The 19,321-nt window shown below is 45.0% G+C and overlaps 1 protein-coding gene across 1 annotated transcript in view; it reads left to right on the top strand.

The window, feature by feature from the left end:
• The window catches only part of LOC135260871 (oxysterol-binding protein-related protein 1-like), a 30,810-nt gene that overhangs the window by 2,268 nt on the left and 9,221 nt on the right, over nt 1–19,321 (top strand). Inside the window, exons 5-16 of the mRNA XM_064346527.1 lie at nt 252–337; nt 406–550; nt 757–824; nt 1,160–1,204; nt 2,602–2,675; nt 2,768–2,831; nt 3,468–3,569; nt 3,941–4,072; nt 5,678–5,756; nt 6,199–6,305; nt 15,431–15,596; nt 17,512–17,686. Coding sequence (XP_064202597.1) covers nt 252–337; nt 406–550; nt 757–824; nt 1,160–1,204; nt 2,602–2,675; nt 2,768–2,831; nt 3,468–3,569; nt 3,941–4,072; nt 5,678–5,756; nt 6,199–6,305; nt 15,431–15,596; nt 17,512–17,686 — 1,243 coding nt within the window. The remainder of the gene's footprint in view (nt 1–251; nt 338–405; nt 551–756; nt 825–1,159; nt 1,205–2,601; nt 2,676–2,767; nt 2,832–3,467; nt 3,570–3,940; nt 4,073–5,677; nt 5,757–6,198; nt 6,306–15,430; nt 15,597–17,511; nt 17,687–19,321) is intronic.

A 19,321-nucleotide genomic window follows, 5' to 3' on the forward strand; every position in this document is an offset into this window, starting at 1 on the left:
GGATTACTTTCCTCACCACCAACCCATAGCATCTAGCAAGAGTACAGCAAATAGGGGATTGTTGTATCTCTCAACAATGACATCTATTAGCTTGAATTGTAACTGAATGCACTGAAACCACTTTCTAGGGAGAAACTTATGATATGGCACTCAGTGCAGCTCAATGCAGACTGGCACGTATTTCATCATTGAAGCGCTGTGGATGCTATTTTAGAGTTTGCGTTGAGCGTGCCAGTTTTGTGGCTCCACAGCCGCCGAGAGGAGAGAGCAGCGGAGAGCTGAGGAGCAGCTTCTGAATGCAGCGAGAGAGGGGGACGCCCTCACCCTGACCCAGCTGGTGAGCTCCGCTCCGTCAAAAAACGGATAGCGGGATGGCCAAAGCCTCTGGTCACGGTCGGTCTTTAGCTCAGCAGAAAGCCGTCCCCGGACATGCACTGCAGAGACATACTGGGAAACACCCCCCTGCACTGCGCGGTCTACAGAGGTCAGAAACACTGCGTTCTCCAACTGCTCCGGAGCGGAGCGTCCCCCAACCTCAGGAACCGGAACGGTAAAGAAGGACCTCAGAACCCTAATAATTAATATACAAACCAGTCCTGACCATCAACCTTTTCCACAAAATATTTTGGAGTAGCACCATCTTGCTTTATAAGACGCCTTCAGTGCAGCGGTCTACAGAATGTCGGTGACATTTTATAGTTCTCTAAGGGTAAACAATGTGTGGGTTGGATAATGGAGACTGAGTGTCTGTTACAGATCAGTCTGTATTTGACTTGGCCAGCAGTACTGAGCTGAAGCAAATGCTGGAAGGAAATCTAGAGAAGGTTTGTGTGACTTGTTTATTTTGCCTGAAGGTAGTTGGGCTTTAATGTAGTCGTCCTTTAGATGATTAATATTACATCTGGATTCTTGATCAGAACTTTTTTCTTTTTTGATGGTATCTTCATAAGTCAGTGCCTGTCTGGCTTCTGCAACCTTAGTAAGTCTACTCAATCGAAGGAACTGTGGCCAGGAAGTGCCGCAGATCAGTTGACTTCAATAGTCTCTACTTCACATGGATTGTTGTGCATGTTGCATTTTATTTTTAAGTTTAAAGCCTGTATGTCTCTAACTGGATTTAACAGACATAACTTTTCCCTCTCTTTTTTTGCCTTTAAAGGGTCTGAGTCATGCTGTTCAGATGTTTGAAGGACCTCTTTGGAAGGTATTATGAAATGCTGTTCTGATGTGCAATTTAACTTGAAGTAATTCAAAGGAAATGTAAAGGCCTTTAGGACCAGTGCACTGCATTTGGAAATATATATATATATATATATATATATATGTATTTAACAAAGAATGCGCTATGCAGTCATGTGTTTCTCTTCTAGGACCCGTGCACACAGTAGTGAACTGCGTCATTCACTTTTTCATTATCTGTTTGACTTCACTATCTGAGGGCAGCATTATCTACTGAACAGATTAAACGGCCTCGCCAGTCACTCTCGTTTAGTGTGATTTAAATCCCATTAGTGATCTACATAAGTGCAGATTGAGAAATACCATATCAATAGAAATGACTGCCTACCAGCAACATGATTCATTACTGTGACTATGAGCCAGGTACCAGAAGAAAGTATAGCTCCATTTACTTCTTTCTAAAGATTGGTACTTGCCTGTTTTTTGTAAAATGAAATGATGGCCTTGTATCTTCTTAGTGGTTTAGAAACTGGTGCCCTTTAGCAAGGCAATTATCTTGAATGTATTCAGTATATCTCTTGCATGGACAGAATATAAAAAAGTAATTTAAAAAAGTCCCTCTATAAATGCATTTACTAGATAACTAAGGTATAATTGGCCATAGCCAAAGATAATTACCCCTTTCATCATGCAAAAGTAAGTCCCCTAGTTGCTGGAAGACCTACAGTCTGCCTGTACTGGTTGTATAAGCTGTGCACTCTTCTTTTGGATGTGCACTGCTTTGCGTGTGACTACAGAGTTTAAAGAAGAGGCTGCTTGCTGAATTTTTCATGGGATTTCTTGTCTTTTCTGCACTCTCCTGAATTACACTTGGATATTCCGAATTTGGGAATTTTAATCTCTTCTGGATATTTTTGGACGGACTCAGCATGTCAAGGAGTCAAAGCCAATTTCATATAAATAGATGTTTATGTAAAAATTAATATTATACTTTTTTTTCTGTTTTTATGGTTTAATTCTTATTTTAGGAGTACAATATCTTTGCTTTCATGATCTATATAATGAATGTCTTTGCTTTCATTATCTGTATGTGAATGTCTTGGAATTGTAAGATGACAAGGCAGTACTGGACATCAGTGGATGTACTTGTTGGGTCTTTTATGGAATCACTTGATGGTGATGATGGAACACTGTCAGTGCTCACTAAGTGAAGTGAAGCTATTTGGTCCTCTTCTCTGTTGATCGGGCATGTTCATGATTGGGTCTGTATAAAAGCCACTGTCCCATTTATATACTCGCTCATTACTGCCATATGTCACGCCCTTCCCGGTCTCCTCCCTTCATATGGGTGGGAGGGTACCCTGTGGGAGTGCTTGTAGTCCTGCCCCTGATTGGCTCCTCCTTCTCCTCTTATCCATTCAGAGGTCTCGGTTTGTAGGCTGGCGATCGCACTGGGTGGTGCTTCAGGAAGGGTCCCTGTCCTGGTATCCTAAACGGTGGGTCTTAGCAGAGCAGTGTGCCCTGATTCTGAGTCTTTTTGCACTAGGAACACTTAGACTGTCCCTAATCTTTCTCTGTCTGCCCCCAGGTCTGATGCAGCCTCGAACATCTGCAGGCAAGGCTTCAAAAACCTCACAGAGGCCCAATGCATGGTACTCCGCAGACTGCCTGTACTGTAGCTTTGTGCATAGATTTAGAATTCTAATGCGTTTACGGATTTGAGAACTTTCAGATTAATGTTCTTACGTATGCATGTACAGATGTATAGAGAAACAAATTTTAGAAATTATCCCGTACAATATCTGCAGATATATAGAAACATTCTTACTATAGTACTGTAAATTTAGAGATTCATAGATAAATTAATATCCTGTGGTATGTCATAATTACAGAAGATGTAGTGATAAATGCTTATACTGTAGTTCATTAACAGATTCTCAGACAGATGACTGTACTTTGTAGAATATTTAGAGGATCACCTGTACTGTACTGTAGTAGAGAACTACCAGCAGATTATTATATTTTGAACAATATATTTTACATAGTTGAGGGACTGTAAATGGTGAGGTTCTTAGGGATTTGTGCATCACGTTGCTGCAATATTTAGATTTAGAGTAAGTCTTGTACTGTAGCGTGTTTTATATATTTATAGCCAGGATTTGTAATGTTACTGAACCTTGCATCTGAAGTGCAGAAACAGGGCAGTCACTGCACATGTTGCCCGGGGATTATTTTGCTCCAGTGGGTGTCTGCTCTGCTTTGACTTTTTCATTCTTTTTTCCATTAAGGTGAAAGCCTGGGACAGCTGCCGTTTTACCCTCGCATGCTTTGATGGCAGTGTCCATCATTTTAAAGTGTCCCAAAGAAATGATCCGGAAACAACAAGAAAAGTTGAGATGGGTTTTGTTTTGTGTGTGGGTATGTGCACGTGTGTGTGTGTGTGTGTGTGTGTGGCAGTGTAGTATAATGGGTAATGGTTGCAGGTTTGATCCCCCGGTAGGACACTGCCATTGTACCCTTGAGCAAGGTACTTAACCTGCATTGCTTCAGTATATATCCAGCTGTATAATTGGATACAATGTAAATGCTACGTACAGAGTTGTGTAAGTCGCTCTGGATAAGAGTGTCTGCTAAATTAAGAATAAGATAAGCCTGTAATGTAATTTAATGTAATGTGTATGTGTGTACTACTGCATGTAGCCAATGTGACCCAAAGAGCCTGAGATGATGCGTGTCTATTGTTGTTGATGCATGTCTGTAGAAATGGCTGGATGCCCTGGAGGAGCACTCCACCTATAGCACACAGTACTGCTCCCAGGACTCAGGCAGAGAGGACAGGGAAGAGCGGGAACAGGATGTGATGTCACGGAGTCATTTGACAGACTGTTTGCAGGTGAGAGGTTCCACAGCTACAGGCTCAACCTTCGACATCAGAAAAACACACACAAACACGCAGCAGATACTGTGGATAGAAATGGTTGAACTCTCAAATGTAATGAAATCAAATTGTCGCACTGAGGCTGCTGAGTGGCTCACCGTGTTGAGGCACTGTTAAAGTATGTGGATGAGCCTTACACTTGGGTATTGAATTTGGATGGTTCCAGTGCTGACTGTGACCAGCAGACCCGGCAGCACGACTTGGACTAGCATCGCCCAGGGAAGGGAGGGTTTCATCGTGCACCAGTTCCCCCCCCCCCCCCGACTGGCCAATCAGGCACCCCTAAGCCATCCTTATGCTGCACATGATGCAGCTTCCTCCGACTCGTGTTTGTGTGAACACGCGTTATGAACTGCGGCTTGATGAGAAGAGACGGCTAACATTGCATGCTTCAGAGGAAAGCACATGCTCTTCTGCACTCTCAGATCAATAGCAGTGGTTGTGATGTAGTGCTGACGGAGAGGCCATTTGGCATTCAAAACCTTTGTGACCTAGAGGTGGAAAGCATTCGTTTTGTAAGATCATTTATCACCATTACCATTATCTTCTGCTGTAAGTGGAATGATTTATGGAAATGGAATGTTGAACAGGCTCATTTAAAAAAGTTGGTAAGGCTCGCTGGAGCTAATTAATAGCTCTGCATTTTATTGTTTCTCTGTGCGGGTTATAGGAAAATAGCCCACATCCTGTCAACCAATCAGAGTGGTGTATACATGTAGATACACACAAGTATATATGTAAATATACATGTGCTGTATGTGGAGTGTACACTAATACAAAGAATAAATATGCATGCAATGCTGCTGTGAGTATTGTTGTGTGGATGCTCTTCTGTCTCCAAGTTTTGCAAATCCAATGTTCTATTGCCATCCTTGCAATGTTGTGTCCTCAGAATGAATGAGATCTACATGTGGGGATGTGTTTGAGAAGCAGCCCCGCTGTGCGTGCATGCGTGTGTGTGTGTGTGTTTGACTGACCACACCCTGCCCCGTTATGCAGGATCTTAATGCTCAGCACGTCCGTCTTCCGCATGTAAACCACAGCAGGCACTGACGCGTAAGCGAATGTGCTTTAATATGCTTTATTTTTTTGTGATCAACTGTTTTTCAATTAATTATTAAAGGCATAGGGGGTACAGGATTACAAAGATACAGAAGAGCAACAAAAAATGTCAATAAAAATAATTGCCTCCCTAGCCCCCGTCCCATACTTGGCAACATCTCCTTCCCACCCCACCCCCTGGATCACAGAGAAATGAATGAATAATAAGAGGAGACTTAAATGAGTTTAGTTAAAGCAGACGCAGCTGCTTCCCAGTAAAGTTTTGTTCTCTGTCTGGCACAATGAATCCGCGCAATGGACAGCTCCATATAAATGATATGAAGAAAAGTGTGAATCCAGTGAATCTAAGAGAGTTAATGAGGTGGCTTCCACCGTACAGCCAGAACTTTCTCAGCTGCTCTGAGCCCTGGCAGCCAAACGTATTTCTGATGCAGTGCAAGGTCAAGACCCAAATCTTCTTTTAAACTCTGAAAGGTTTCTGTTCCCCTCTTCCCTCAGATTGCTGAAGCCAGTCAGCAGAGACTGGAGACCCAGGTGTCTACCCTGGTCTCCATGGCGAAGAACAGCGAGGCAGAGAGTACGGCCTTCTTCCTCCTTTCTCTGAATCCTTGCTGTGATTACCATTGTCCTCCTGTAACCTTTAAACCTGGTGATAAAATATGCAAAGCCAGACTGGAGCTGGAATACTCAACCCTGGTCCTGCAGGGCTGCTGGGTCTGCTGGTTTTTTTCACTGTTAACCAGCATTTAATTTATGAACTGAAGTTGATGACAGTTAACTTACCTCACCTGGTTTGTTGGTTCTGTACTGCTTGACGATTGTAGGGGGATAACAAATGCCAGTGGAGTCTTCAGCCCTCCAGGACAAGAGTAGCCCTGCTGTGGTGTGTGTGTTTGTGTGTGTGTTTGATGCTATTATTATTATTATAATAGACTGTATGAAGGGTCCTGTGTGACTAATACAACCTACTACAGTACATTGGGCCACATTCAGTCAGTGTCTGTCCTCCTTGCCCGCAGGTCTGTCTGCTCCCATTCTCCTCAAAGTAAGGGAGGTGAGGGACCTCTCCGGCGAGACCTGCACCTTCCTCCGATCCTGCCTGGGACTGCTCTCCCAACAGGAGGAGGTACGTTTCCTGCATTTCTTCCATTAATACTGCTCGCATATTGGAGCGCGATGTGTGCTCAAGGATCTCTGCTCATTGTTGCAGGGTTGCAGGTTTGATTCCCTTGAGAGCCATTGTGCTCTTGTGCCTGTTCCACATAACCAAAATTTAATTAATAAAAACCCCCTACTCTATAAACCATAGGTGGAAAATGATGGTCCTGGAGGGCCGGTGTATATGGAGGTTTTTTTTCTTCCTGCAGACCAACATTGGTTCACACACAGATTAGTAAAATCACAGTAAAGGGTTTCATGTTTCATATAGGGACGCAAGAACAGTCATCGGCTCTCTTATCAAGAAATGCAAAAATGTCAGATGGCGTAAATGTTAAGGCTAATTAAATAATTAAGGTCAGAAGTTGGCACGAAACCCTGAAACCAATACGGCTCGCCCACCTCTGATATAAACCATGACGTCATTACATGACATTACAGGAATTTAGCAGATGTCTTATCCAGAGTGACTTACAGAAGTTTTACAAAGCATTAAAGCAATCAATTGCACCGACTGACTTACCTGACATGACCCCAGCTCTCCAGGCCCCATTATAAGCATTATGTAAACAAGGAAACTCATGAACTGTGTAAATGAAGGTATACACAAAGTAATTAGCTCTGTGCATTAGCATGGTGAAATCCCAATTTATTTATGGATCGTTGCATTTCTATCACAATACTGATGGGGTCCAGTTGCTTTCTTAGTCAGCATGTACTCAAATTTCATTTTAGATTTTTGCATGCTGAGTTTGACATTTTTAAGTTGTTGCATGGTGACTTAAGCTGTGCTGTGACTTGCGTGCAGTGAAGTGATTCTGACAGGGTGTGCGTTTCAGTAATGTTTCGCTGTTTGCATGTGAATCCCACCAGCACGGTGCTGTAGACTTTGTTTTGCTGTCGAACAGAGAAAAATGTCTCTGCTGTCAGTCGGAGCAGGGAAAAAATAATGAAGTCCAAATCAATCCCTGACGAGATGCGTCTAGTGGCTCCATGTTCAGATACATGTGATATATATATATATATCCCGTTTAAGTAATGCCACCTCACCAATACCAGAAGAGCTATGTGAAATATCAATATTTCGGGAGCATGTTACATACACTGCATTTCATTATTCCTGCCACGAGACCGAAAGGCTGCTTCTGTAATGCTGACAGTCTCACACGTGTGTTTGTGGAGGTGTGCTGTGGCGCTGTTCTTAAAGGCGACGCCTGGTCCCACCGGCGTTTCTGGCTGCTGTCAACAAGAAGGCTGTGCATCCCCCCTCCCCTCCTCCCACGCATACACCTGTCCTCTACCCGGCCCTGCGCCCTTGGGAAGGAGAGAGGGAGGAGGGAGAGAGAGGGGAAGAGTTAGGGAGGGAGGGGGAGAGAGAGGGAGGGAGATGGGGAGAGTAATTACTGGTGTGGCAGCAGAAGGTGGTGTACGAATCTGGCTTTGTGCTGAGGTGTGCAATCAGCCTGGAGATCTCTCACACACACACACACACACACACGTACATGCGTGTACACACTCACAAGCGCACACACAGTTTCTCACCCGTGCTGAAGGGAAGTGCTGCTCACTGGAGAATAAGGACGGTACCGCGCAGGCACACGCGCTCACGCACGTGCACACGCACGCACACGCACCTCTCATCATCCGAACAGAGGGAAAGCGAGGAACTGTGATCGGCGCCAACACCCGGCACCCCAGCAGGTACTGCCCCGTCTAAACCGCGCCTTTTCTTCCTGTTTGCTCAGTTCTCGAGCCAGCCGTGCTCCTCGCTTTGCGCCGCGTTCCGAGGAAGCTCGTCTCCGAACCTTTTCGCTCCGTTTCGCATGCCGTGTGCTCCCTTGCATATTGACATTCTATTTATATCTTGGGTCATCCATATTTAGGTTGTGTAGGTGAGTTCAGCAGCTTCGGCTGAATTTCTGGCATAAGATCTCCTGTGCTGTTACTAGATGTCATTTTTAAAACTGTCATTTAAAATTTCCTTTAAAAAGCAGTTGTGCTGCGATGAGTCATTGGATTTTGTTGTGTGACAGCCTATTGTGTAGTGGGCAGTGCAGGATGGGTCCTTTGTAACTTTATCCATACTGTGCATGCTATACCTGCGCAGGTTCGGATTAGCGAGCCTTCGGCGGGGATGGTGTTATGGTTTCTGCGAAGCTCCCTGAGGGGATTGTTTGAACAGGTAAAGGAGAGTGCGTTTTACAGGACTGCACTCGACGAATAGAGGGCTGTGGAAAGAACAGCCCATATTTACTCTACACACAGACCTGTGTGTCGTGTGTGTGTGTGTGTGTGTGTGTGCAGTCACAAGAACTGGTACAGCAGGTCATAATGTTAAGGCTTTAACATATTTAAAGAAATAAAATTAAAAATGAAAGGTGAATAAAAGGCATGGCGCTAACAGCCAAAACAAAATGAGCAAACGAGCACCGCTCAGTTTTTTAAAAATGATTTTTATGTTCTGTGCTTTTGCAAAGGGTTTCTCCTGTCTGTGGTGGGTTGCTGGTTCAGGGCTGTCAGTCCCTCGGTGAGTCCGGTAGATTGAAGTGGAAAAGCCCGAGTGTGTGTGTGATGCTGATAATGCCACCTGGTCGAGCCTTGTTTCGTATGTTTACATTTGCCGCAACATGATGTGCGCAGCCTGCCTGTCATGAGATGGGAGTGTTATACTCTACTGAGCACAGGCGCTTTCTAGACTGCTCAACTGTTTGACCTGCAACATGGCTGATTTGTGCCTGTTTGTGTGTTCAGCCATTTCACTTAATTTATGTGCTAGTCATTGTTTTATTTTTTTATTGGAAGCCAACCATTTTTACTGTTGTTTTTCCATAGACTCATCAGCTAGTGTTAACAGCACTTTAGCTAACATTGTTCATTTTATGATTTATATTTTGAATGAATATAAATCCGAGCCCAGTCTTAGAGGACAAGGCAGTGAGAGTCCAATGAATGGCTGACAAGGAATAAAATAATGAGATTACAATCCCGAACAGCTCACCAGGGAACAGACACAATCTGCGCAGAGCATGCACACAGGCAATATCTTTTCCACTAGGTTATCTGCTTAATCGTGCTTATTTTTGTTACAATACAAATTATGGGTTTGTAAAGCTGAAATGGTGCTTATTGATTGTAAATGAGCCTGTACTTCCTTGGAGATTTCATACTTTTTAAATACTGCGACCAGCACTAGTGCATACACTGCTGTAAGGTGTTCTGGATAAGAGTGTCTAAGTCATTGAGATGTAAAAATGCACCAATACACAGTAAATGCATGTCTGCACTGCGCTGTATGCTCCAATAGTTAAGGATGGCAAAGAGCATACCGCACAGTTATGATTTGCATAGCTGAAGTAAGCGTATGGAGTTGACCTAGTTAAAATGGCTGTCTATTGGCTGAGCAGCATTGGAGAATTGATGAGGGGGAATTAAACGGGGCGAGGGACTATCGGCTGGATGGAACAATAAGACGAGAACAACTGAACAAGCAGTGACTCATTCCCCGGGCCCGACTGGCCAATAATCCCCTCCAGCAGACCGAATGGGTTAGAGCGGTTAGCAGCGAGCGGCGTGTGCACAAGGTGTGATTGACGGCATTATGGTAATCCACCCACCCGGTCTGCCTCTGCCGCCGTCTGAGGGGACACATTCCTCTTCCTCCTTATTTAACCGCGCGCCACGTGCGAACGCTCCGCTCTCCAGCGCCGGGGAAGAAAACGGTGGAATGATTCACGCTTAATGCCGCCACTCATTTACCGTCGTTACGGCTGATGTCCAGCGGGCGTGATAATTTGGCACCGAGTGACAAAGTAACGGCGGATGATTAATTTGTTAATTACAGGACTTTATCAGTCGTTAGGTAAGAGGTGCTGATTGGACTGTATAATTGCAAAATTAAGGATGTGTTGTCTGGCTAAATTCATTATGGAGTTGGAAAAGTAGGCTATTTCCCAGAATTATTATCCTCTTCTGGATAATAATTGTGAGCAGCCCACAGTCTATCACAGTCCCATTTCCACATCTCTTTAATTGTGTGTGACATTTGATTGTACGTGTACGGATTTACACTTCATTTCCAGTATAATGGTTTTATGGGGTTAGACAGCTGCCAAAACATATCTCAGTTTATAATTATGAAACGTGTCGGCAGCGATCTAACTACATATGGTTTCATTGCACTATTTTTCTCTGGGTACTTTCTGCCACTTACAGCAGATCTCAGATCAGCTTTCCCACACCAATTGTTATCCGGGCTTGTTAAACATATATATTTTAAATCTGATCCAGGACCAGTTGCAAAAGGCGAGATACGCCCCATGTTTGAAAGCCGAACATTGGATCATCGTTATAAAATGAGTTCAGACGTCACCTGGCCTCAACAGAGCCATGTAGATTTGAACTTAGCTCCAGGGTAAAACTGCAGCCGGAAGTCCCCTTTAGGGAAGACATTTGATTTGATGCTGACAACGTAGAAACTGAGTGAACAAAATAAAAAACACTTCAGAAAAGTGTGTTTATATCCTAGCGGTCACATACAGTAGTGGGCCTACTTGCCTCTAGAGAAGGCAGTCTCACATCTGCCACCATTGCAACAGCCAGCAGGGCATGTGAGGGGAGAGGTCTCTGAGGCTTTCGGCGCGAAACAAAGTGCTTACGTGCTCTCTCTGGTGCGCAAAGGTGCTGCGATTTAGAAACAACCTTGGCGCATTATACAACGAAGCACACCAGGATTTGACACCGAAGTGAGCGCACTCATATGCAAGTTACTGTATCACGCTGTCACAGAAAAAAAATAAATGCTTATCAACAAAGGTCTCATAAGATTGGTTTTCAAACACTGGGCTATGGACCCTTGCGTCCTGACCAGAGTAGGTATCCGTTTGACCGAATGAAGAAAAAAAATCTTGGGGTTTAACTCGCGACGAAGGATGGTGCGCATAGACTCCAGGATAAATGAGACTGATCATTCAGGAGGAATACGAGTGGCCGTACTGTTGATGAAAAGGTACTTTGGCAGATGGGGGAGAGGTGTGCAATCATTTCCTGGTATTACTTGACCCAAAGGACGAGGGCATTGTTATTGAAGCACAATTATTACACAGCTGCCCGGACGCCTAGCTAATCAGTCACAGCTCTTAATAAGCAGCCGGCATGCTGGTTTAAAATGCTAGCTTACCATTTAATACACTGCAATAATGATCCTTGTTTGCATCAGACTTTATGAGAATAAGTCATCGCTGAGCAAGCCTGAGCAACAAGAACGGCTTTCATGAAATGTCTGTCTTTTGAAAGTCCTGTGACGCTGTTGTTTTACCATAGGGGAGTTAGCTGGTGGTATGTCTGGGGTGTTGATGATGATGATGAAAAGGGCGAGGATAGTGAGAAGCCATAGTACTTTTTTAGGTCATTAATGTCCAACCCTCCACATCTTTACAGCAGTGTTACCAATTTCCTCTCACTGATTCTGTACATGAGATCAAAGGTCATCTACTTATGGTTCAAATGGGCTGACTTGGGACTTTTTGTTTAACGTTGGCTAGTAGTGAATCAGGCATGAGAAAGTCAGAGCTGCCTAGGTCCACTTGAGAACAGGCCGTGTAGTTCGCTCACTTTGTCCTCCTCTTCCAGACAGACTGAAATATGGCCACCAGTGCGTTTTTGGATAATGGTGGTGATGAAGCAACGTCAGGTCATTGGGGATGTCATGTACATGTGCAGCAGCACGTAATCAAGCAGAAGCCGGATGCGAGGGAGGTCTTTGAAAATAATCATAAGAGCTTAGTGTCACCAGCGTTCTCTCACATGCAGCTATTTCTGTGGCTAATTAGCACTCCTATCTTCAGAGGCTGGAAGAAACATCGCACTGTTCTCAGTGTGTCAGATGGTCAGGGGGCCAGTGCTTGTCAAATGACACGGATGTAAGCAGGATGCAGTTAAAGTGATATCCTTGCTCTGGGAGGGGTGCTGTTGTTCGTCCCCTCTACATATCGCTTGCTGTGCTCTCAGACCTCAGCCGTCATGGAGTCATTTTAACTGGAAGACGAAAGCACGTGGTAACAAGACCGTGAACGCCATGATGATCAGTCACGCTGGAGGGGAGAACTTGAGAGCTTCTGTTGTGCGATTCAGACGACCTTGCCACAAGCTGAAGATGTCACATGCATATGTATGATAATTTTTTGTATATTCGTGAGTGTTGTTGGAAAGCAGATCCCTTGGTTTTTAAGGACTAAAAAAAAAAATTGCCTTTTTTTAAGGCAAGTACAATGACCAAAAGTAGCCCCATTTTCCTGCCCACACCCCCACCCCTTGCCCTCAGGGTTTTGTCTTTCATAATGCTACCTGCAAACTCAATATATCGTATTGATCAGAGTTATTTTAAAGCGCCTCAGCAGAAAATGCGTAAGTTCATTATGCCGGCAAATCGATGCACCTGGCTCACTTTCGCCCTTGTGACCTTAAAATAGTGTGTTCATTACAGCTGTGGACTGTCCAGCATGAACTGCGTCATTGGTCAGTTCAGAGATTGCGTGGTGTCTAAGAATCTTTTGTTTGCTGTGAATGATCAATGTTTTGTCAAGCTTTCTGAGATTTGTGTAAGGAGATCCCAGGCAGCTGTGGAGGTACCAGCTTGCCTGGGACGTATCCCCCTGTAGAAGTGTTGCTCCAAGGTGAGGTGTGTTCTGTTTGCTTTCTTTGCTCTTGAGTATGCAATGAAACCCATGAAGGGCGTGCCCCCTGATGCCAACTGCCTAGAAAGCTCAGCCAATCAAAGCGCAGCTCTGCTTCCTCTGTTCCGCTCTAATCCCTGCCATTGCTACCAGGCCACAGCAGTGGCCGTGGAGGTTGGGCGTGGAGCCGTAGAGATTAACTACCACATGGCGTGAGCGGCAGTCTCGCAGCCTAAACTTCTGCGCTGGCATGACTACCCCTAACTCATTTCTTTAAGGATGTGTTCCTAAAAGATTAAGATCCAATTATGTTTGTTCTGGCATGCTGCGTGTTCCTCTGGGACCCAGACTGCAGTCTCTCCTCTTTCTCTTTCTGTACACCTTGTTTTAATGTTGCTTCACCTCAGTTATGGTGCTGGAGTGTAGGAAGTGATGCTATGGCTAACTGGCCTTGTTAGTGTGAATGAAAGGGTAGCATTTGTCATGTCTCAACACAACAGCTGTTTCCAATTCCAAGACAAATTAACAGATGAAGGTCTGGATATGGGGAACAGGCATCGTTTTTCAGTCTGTGTTGGTAGACATAATTAATTCTGGGTACACAGAACTAAGCAAAGACCAGACTGATTTTGGAAACAAAACCTTTTCAGATATAAAATGCAATTCTAAATATGATTCTGATCTTTATTCATATGGACAGGATTCAAATCAAAATACTGTCAGCAAGCTAAACGTAGGAGGCTTTCAATCAAACCCATGTGACACTCGCTTTAAAGCTTTTTAGAAATGTATGCAAATGTTTGTTTGAGCTGATTGGTGGTTAGTTTGCATGTGCCATATCTATGTGCTCTGTAGTGTTAGTGGTAGCATGAGCCATGCTGAAGCCCCGCCCCACATTCTGAAGCCCCACCCCATTCCTCTGAGAAGCGTGCCAATCTGAATGATCAGACACACAATGGGTAGGTGACTCTCTTGACCCTGAACTGCAGCAATCAAAGACCACTCTCTGTTCACCTGGCCTATCAGAGCTGTGTGCTTGTGTACTGAATCTTGGATTCAGGTGCAGGTCTGAGGAGAACTTGAGGATATTTCCCCTGCGCGTCGTGAAAGCGGCGGACGATGATTGCTTGCCTGTCGGAAAAGGGATCCATTCCAGGTCCCAAAGACTCGCCCCCGGCTCAGGTTGCTCCTCGCGAACAAATGATCCGCCATCGCGTATCGCGTTCCCTTGAGAGGAAACCAGAGCCAGAGGGAGATTAGAGCGACGATGAGTAGCTCACCAAGTGCCAATCGACCGCCAACCACTAGCTCCTCCCCTCAGCGAGCGGCTGCTCGTCTAGCATAGGCTCGCTAGGCAGCAGTGTGGAGTAGCAGCTAGGCTACCATCCCATGTGAACAGGAGTCTGTGGGGTTGAATCCCACCACGTTATCTCAAGAGATTATCTTGTTTGAATGGATGTGTAAAATCACCTGTGGTCACCCTCTGTCAAAGAGAACAGCTGTCAACGAATCAGAGTTCTCTTTGGTAAAGGTTTACATGTGTGTCCTTTATGAGTGTGTCTGGGTAATGATGTTTTCTTAAGCTGGGAATCTGTGGGAAATGACTATGAAGACCAATCCTTATTGCTGTCAATTGGCTGTGTCACTACTGCTAGAATTCTTGTTATCTTGATTTTGTAAAATTTTGGTAAAATGGTGGGAATAAAATCCGATCAACTGTGCTGCACAACTTCAAATAGGGTATGAAGTCCAACAAAAAAATTAGGTTTATCGCAAGATTTCTGGCACAACTTGCAAGTGAAAGAAATTTGGAAAAGCAGTTCTCCTGAAGATAGCGGCTCAGACAGGCAAAGCCTTGTTTAACACCTTTGTCATGAAAGATATTTTTAAAAACCAGACGAGAGATTCACGCTGATGTGTTTTTGCCCACAGAGCCTTCCTTCCACTCTTTGGAAGTGCTGCCTCTATTTTATTGTTAAGATGTGGGGTTATCTGAGCATATGCTGTAGGTTTTGCTTGTGCAAGGTTTCCGATTGTCTTCCTAGATAATTAAGTAGTCGTACTCTGGAGATTTACGCAGGAATTTTTGGAATGTAGCTCGCAAATGTTACGGTACCACACTCAATTAAAATGGATGAACTGAGGATTTGGATGCCCTGCTCGAAGATGTATAATGAATGAATACAGCCTGTACTCGCATGCAGTGACCTTAAAGGAGTAAGGTTGCACATTGTGACTGGTATCAAATTTAATTACCATTACGCTCTGCTTGCTGATGTGCAGTTCTTTCAATACTGAAGTTATGCGAAAACATTTTATTGCTCAGAAAATGTCAGAGAATAGATCTTGCTGTCACTGTATGATTTGTCAGTGTTAATTGGTAATCTTTTTTTTTTTGCAATAAATAAATGCCCCCTTGCAGGTGTGGAACCTGAAATTGGAACAGGAAGTGGAAAAAAACAAGATCCTGTCGGAGGCCCTGCAGACACTTGCTACTGAGCACCACGACCTGAAGCGGTCCTTCTCCAGGAAAAGGTCCTTGCCGCAGAGCGCCTTCCCTGAGTACGAGTTTTTCGACGCTTACTCTGGTGAGTGCGTCTGCCCCGGGACAGCTCCGTCTGCCACCCATCCCCAGAGGCGATGCCCGTTGTGTGGATACCGGGGCTTATGCATGGAGTATGAATGAACCCCTCACTCACGGATGGGGTGTTTTTGGTTATACATATATTTGTAACTTAGGCCCTACTGGCAGAAGATGTACACCTGTACATAGGTTATTATTGTAGGTGTCATGCTAAGTCCTGTCTGGTGAAGGGCGTGCATCTTACACTCAGGATCTCAGGGCCTGAACAGCTGCCCTTAGTGCTGGCTGTAGTTTCAGTTTTAATACCAATGCTTATGCAGCCATTGCTTCGCATTATCACATGCTACATTTTATGATGCATGTATGCCTTAGATTTATTGCAGTATTTTTTGTAAACTATCCTCAGGACCATACCAGTGTGTCAACCTGGCAAAATGTGACCTTAATCATTCAAGGGAGGCTACTGTGGCCCAGTGCAGAATGTTTTAAGGCCATTCGGTATAGGCTCTTATCAGGCTTTGCATGCTGGGAGAAAAAGAGCGTCAGGACGTTTACTGTTTTTCATCAGAACAGAGCTGCCCTACAAACAGCCTTAAGTGCTTGTGCTCCTGACTGGAGGGGCACATACATCATTCTGACGCGGTTTCAGGAAGGCGGAGAGCGCTGGTGTTGATGTGCAGTCTGACCCTTGAACTGGGATGTAAATCGTGTTTTAGTGGCCCTGTCGGCACAAGCCTCCTGATTATAACCGCAGTGACCTTCCTGTCTGAGAGAGTGCCACTTTCCTGTATGGAGCATGTGAGGGGCGTGTCTGTGCCGGCGGGGGATGGCATCAGGTCTGAGAGATGGAAATGCCTGCAATGCTAAAGGATCATGGGTGATATTTTTGTCGAATCAGCCAAGTTGTTGGCGTTTCAATTTGTTGTTTCTGCAGACTCGCATACATTAAAAAAACAAGACTCCTCCCATTTCTGGCCTTGTTCTGATTGGCACAGCTGATAAAATGATCATTCCATGATCAGCAGCACACAGTTGGCTTTGAGACTTGCAGGTAGGTGTGCAGACCTCACAGTTCTGAAAATATTGTATGAGTGATGTTCTGATACGTTTCATAAGTAAAGGTCAGTGCGAGATTTGATAGATAATGACAGGGACTTTTACCAACATGCTGCAGAGCAGAACTTTGCCATTGTTTAATTGACAAGGTTGATCTTTATCAGAGGCTATGGACATGAATGAAAATTAAACTTTTTTTTGTCTGGGTGAATCCTATTGAAATGCACGGTTTGAGCTGGCCAACAGTTCCTGATGAAGTCCCTTTGGACAACACTGCTGATTTTGCTTGTAAGGCATCCTTCCTGCACTACCCATGCCTTTGTGAAATGCTGTAATATAATACCAGGTCAAAGCCTCCTCTGGCTTCATAGATGCAGGTGATATAATCAGGTCCTTTGTATTGATCTTCAGGTAAATCACCTGTACAAAAAGCACAAACGCATTGCTATTCCAAAGTAACACTTCACCTACCGCTTGTTTAGAAGTTTGAGAGTAATACAGCTCTCAAAATCTTATTCAAACATCAGAGTGACTTATATCTGAGCCTCAGAATTAAAACTGGGCCTCAGTTCACCGTGAGGTATGATTCCCGTGTTTCTGTACCAGCTATACATTCTTCTATCGCAGGCAATGATTGAGTTTCCGTGGCAAGAGGAAGGAGGTAGGGTAGGGAAACAAAGCGAGGTCTGCCGGAGGAATCTGACAGCAGACAGAGGCACTGCCTTCCAGTGGAACAATATCCCCAGATGGGGTTTCTGCCTCCAGGGAGGGGCGGGGAGGGGAGGGGAGGGGGCGGGGGCGGGGGTGTCGGTTGCCGTGGGGCAGCGCTGACGGCAGGCTCTCCGCTGGCTCTTCCCCTCCAGACTCGGACTCGGAGCACTCTCTGAGCGGCTTCCTGTCCGTCACCGGCACCTCGTTGGAGGAAGAGAGCGTCCGGCACGGCGGCGGCGGCGGCAGCCCCAGCGGCCAGACCGCCATGTCCCGGGAGGGTAACCACGGCAACGAGAAGTCCCAGTGCAACGGGACAAAGAAGCACAGGTGAGGCTCCGCGCGCCACGGCGGAGGGAAACCCCTCTGCTCTGCTCTCCTGATGCAGGCTGGGAAACGTGCAGGAGCCACTGAGCGTCAGCCTTTCATAGAGTCTGCGGTCTGTACGGCTCTGTGCGTTTGCAACAACTTCCTATTTCACATTTACTGGTGTTTACATGATAACGTGTTTGTATAGAGTGCTCCTAAGGCAGTGGTGTTGAACTGGGCAGCTGCTATCAGCTGGGCTTGGGCAAGGGCAGCATTGTTATATCAGTAAAAGTACAGCTGTGTTGTGTTATCATATCTCCCAGTGCTGGATATCAGCCGCAGGTTTTTATAAATGTGTTCTTTACATCCCCTCCCAAGGAAAGAGCATCTGATTCCAGTCCAGAGCCTCCCCTTCGGTTATGTTTGTATTGATAGCTTTTTCCCTGCCAAGTCCTTTTTATTTTGGGCAACTTATTTTCCTTCCTTTGGTGGCTTGTGAATAATTGAGGGCAGTGCTGTGTCTTGGGTTGGGACGCAGAGGGCGAGGGATTGAGGTGCAGCCATGCAGGCAGAGTAAAAGATTGATGAGGATGAGGAGCGAGGCGGGCGAACACGGCGGCCTGGAGTCCGTCGTCCCGTGATGACGGATGGAAGGGTCACATTCCACCGGCGGTAAACACGCGCGCTTACTAAGGTTTCATCCCCGCTGAGCGGGAGAACAAAACCTGATAGATTATGTGAATGTTAGACGGGGACTGCTGCATACTGGTCAGTTATTCTTATGTTTTTAATTTGTGTGTGTGCATGCGTGCACAAGTACACAACAAAATGTTCAACATTTAATCAAATCTCAATTGGACTCGTATGTAATCTATTGAGTTGAATTAACAGCTGGTGTCTAGGCAATCCATAAGAACGTGCTTGCATGCATGCGTATATACAATCCGAGTGTGTGCATGGATGGTTATGCCCGATGTCCAACGGTGGTTATTATCTGCCATCATCTGTACCTGGGCCTCAGTTTTGGACTTTCCTGGGGTCTGAGAGAACCTGGACTAATGTGTGTGCTTATGCAGGGAAACACCAATGACCCCGATAAGCCATTACTTATGGCTACTTATGCATATGGAATACTTTGGCTCACAGTTTTTAAAGGCTAAGCAGGGGACATTCCTCCCCATGTTACATTCCTGCACATCACTTGGTTAGTAAATTATGTTATGAGCATATCAGTTAGAAGCATATCAATATTTTAAAAGGCACAGAAGTGAGGATAAAATTAGAAATGGCGTTCTGTAAAAATGATTCACAGAAAGCAGAAATGTGCTGACCATGTGAAAAAGCAGTTCCTATTTTATTCTGATAGACTGAATTTTATTTCTGTAAGCAGAAACTATTTTTCTGGCCTTTCCAGAATATTTTGTGTGCTTTTCTCATTTTGCATTCAGGCACTAGATTTGCAAGTCCATGTCCTTAGCTGCTAAGCCATGTTGCCATTGAATTTGGTTATCCAGAGGGATTTACTCCTTCATCAGAGACATACTGGGAGGCAGGTCAGGCAGCTTTGCTGTTCAGCCTGCTGGGCCTGCAGCAGACTAGGATTACAGTACCTGATCATATCTGGAGTGAACACTGCTAGCACTGGGTGTTAGCCTT

The sequence above is a fragment of the Anguilla rostrata genome, chromosome 8 (genome assembly GCF_018555375.3).
Source record: "Anguilla rostrata isolate EN2019 chromosome 8, ASM1855537v3, whole genome shotgun sequence".
Lineage (NCBI taxonomy): Eukaryota > Metazoa > Chordata > Actinopteri > Anguilliformes > Anguillidae > Anguilla > Anguilla rostrata.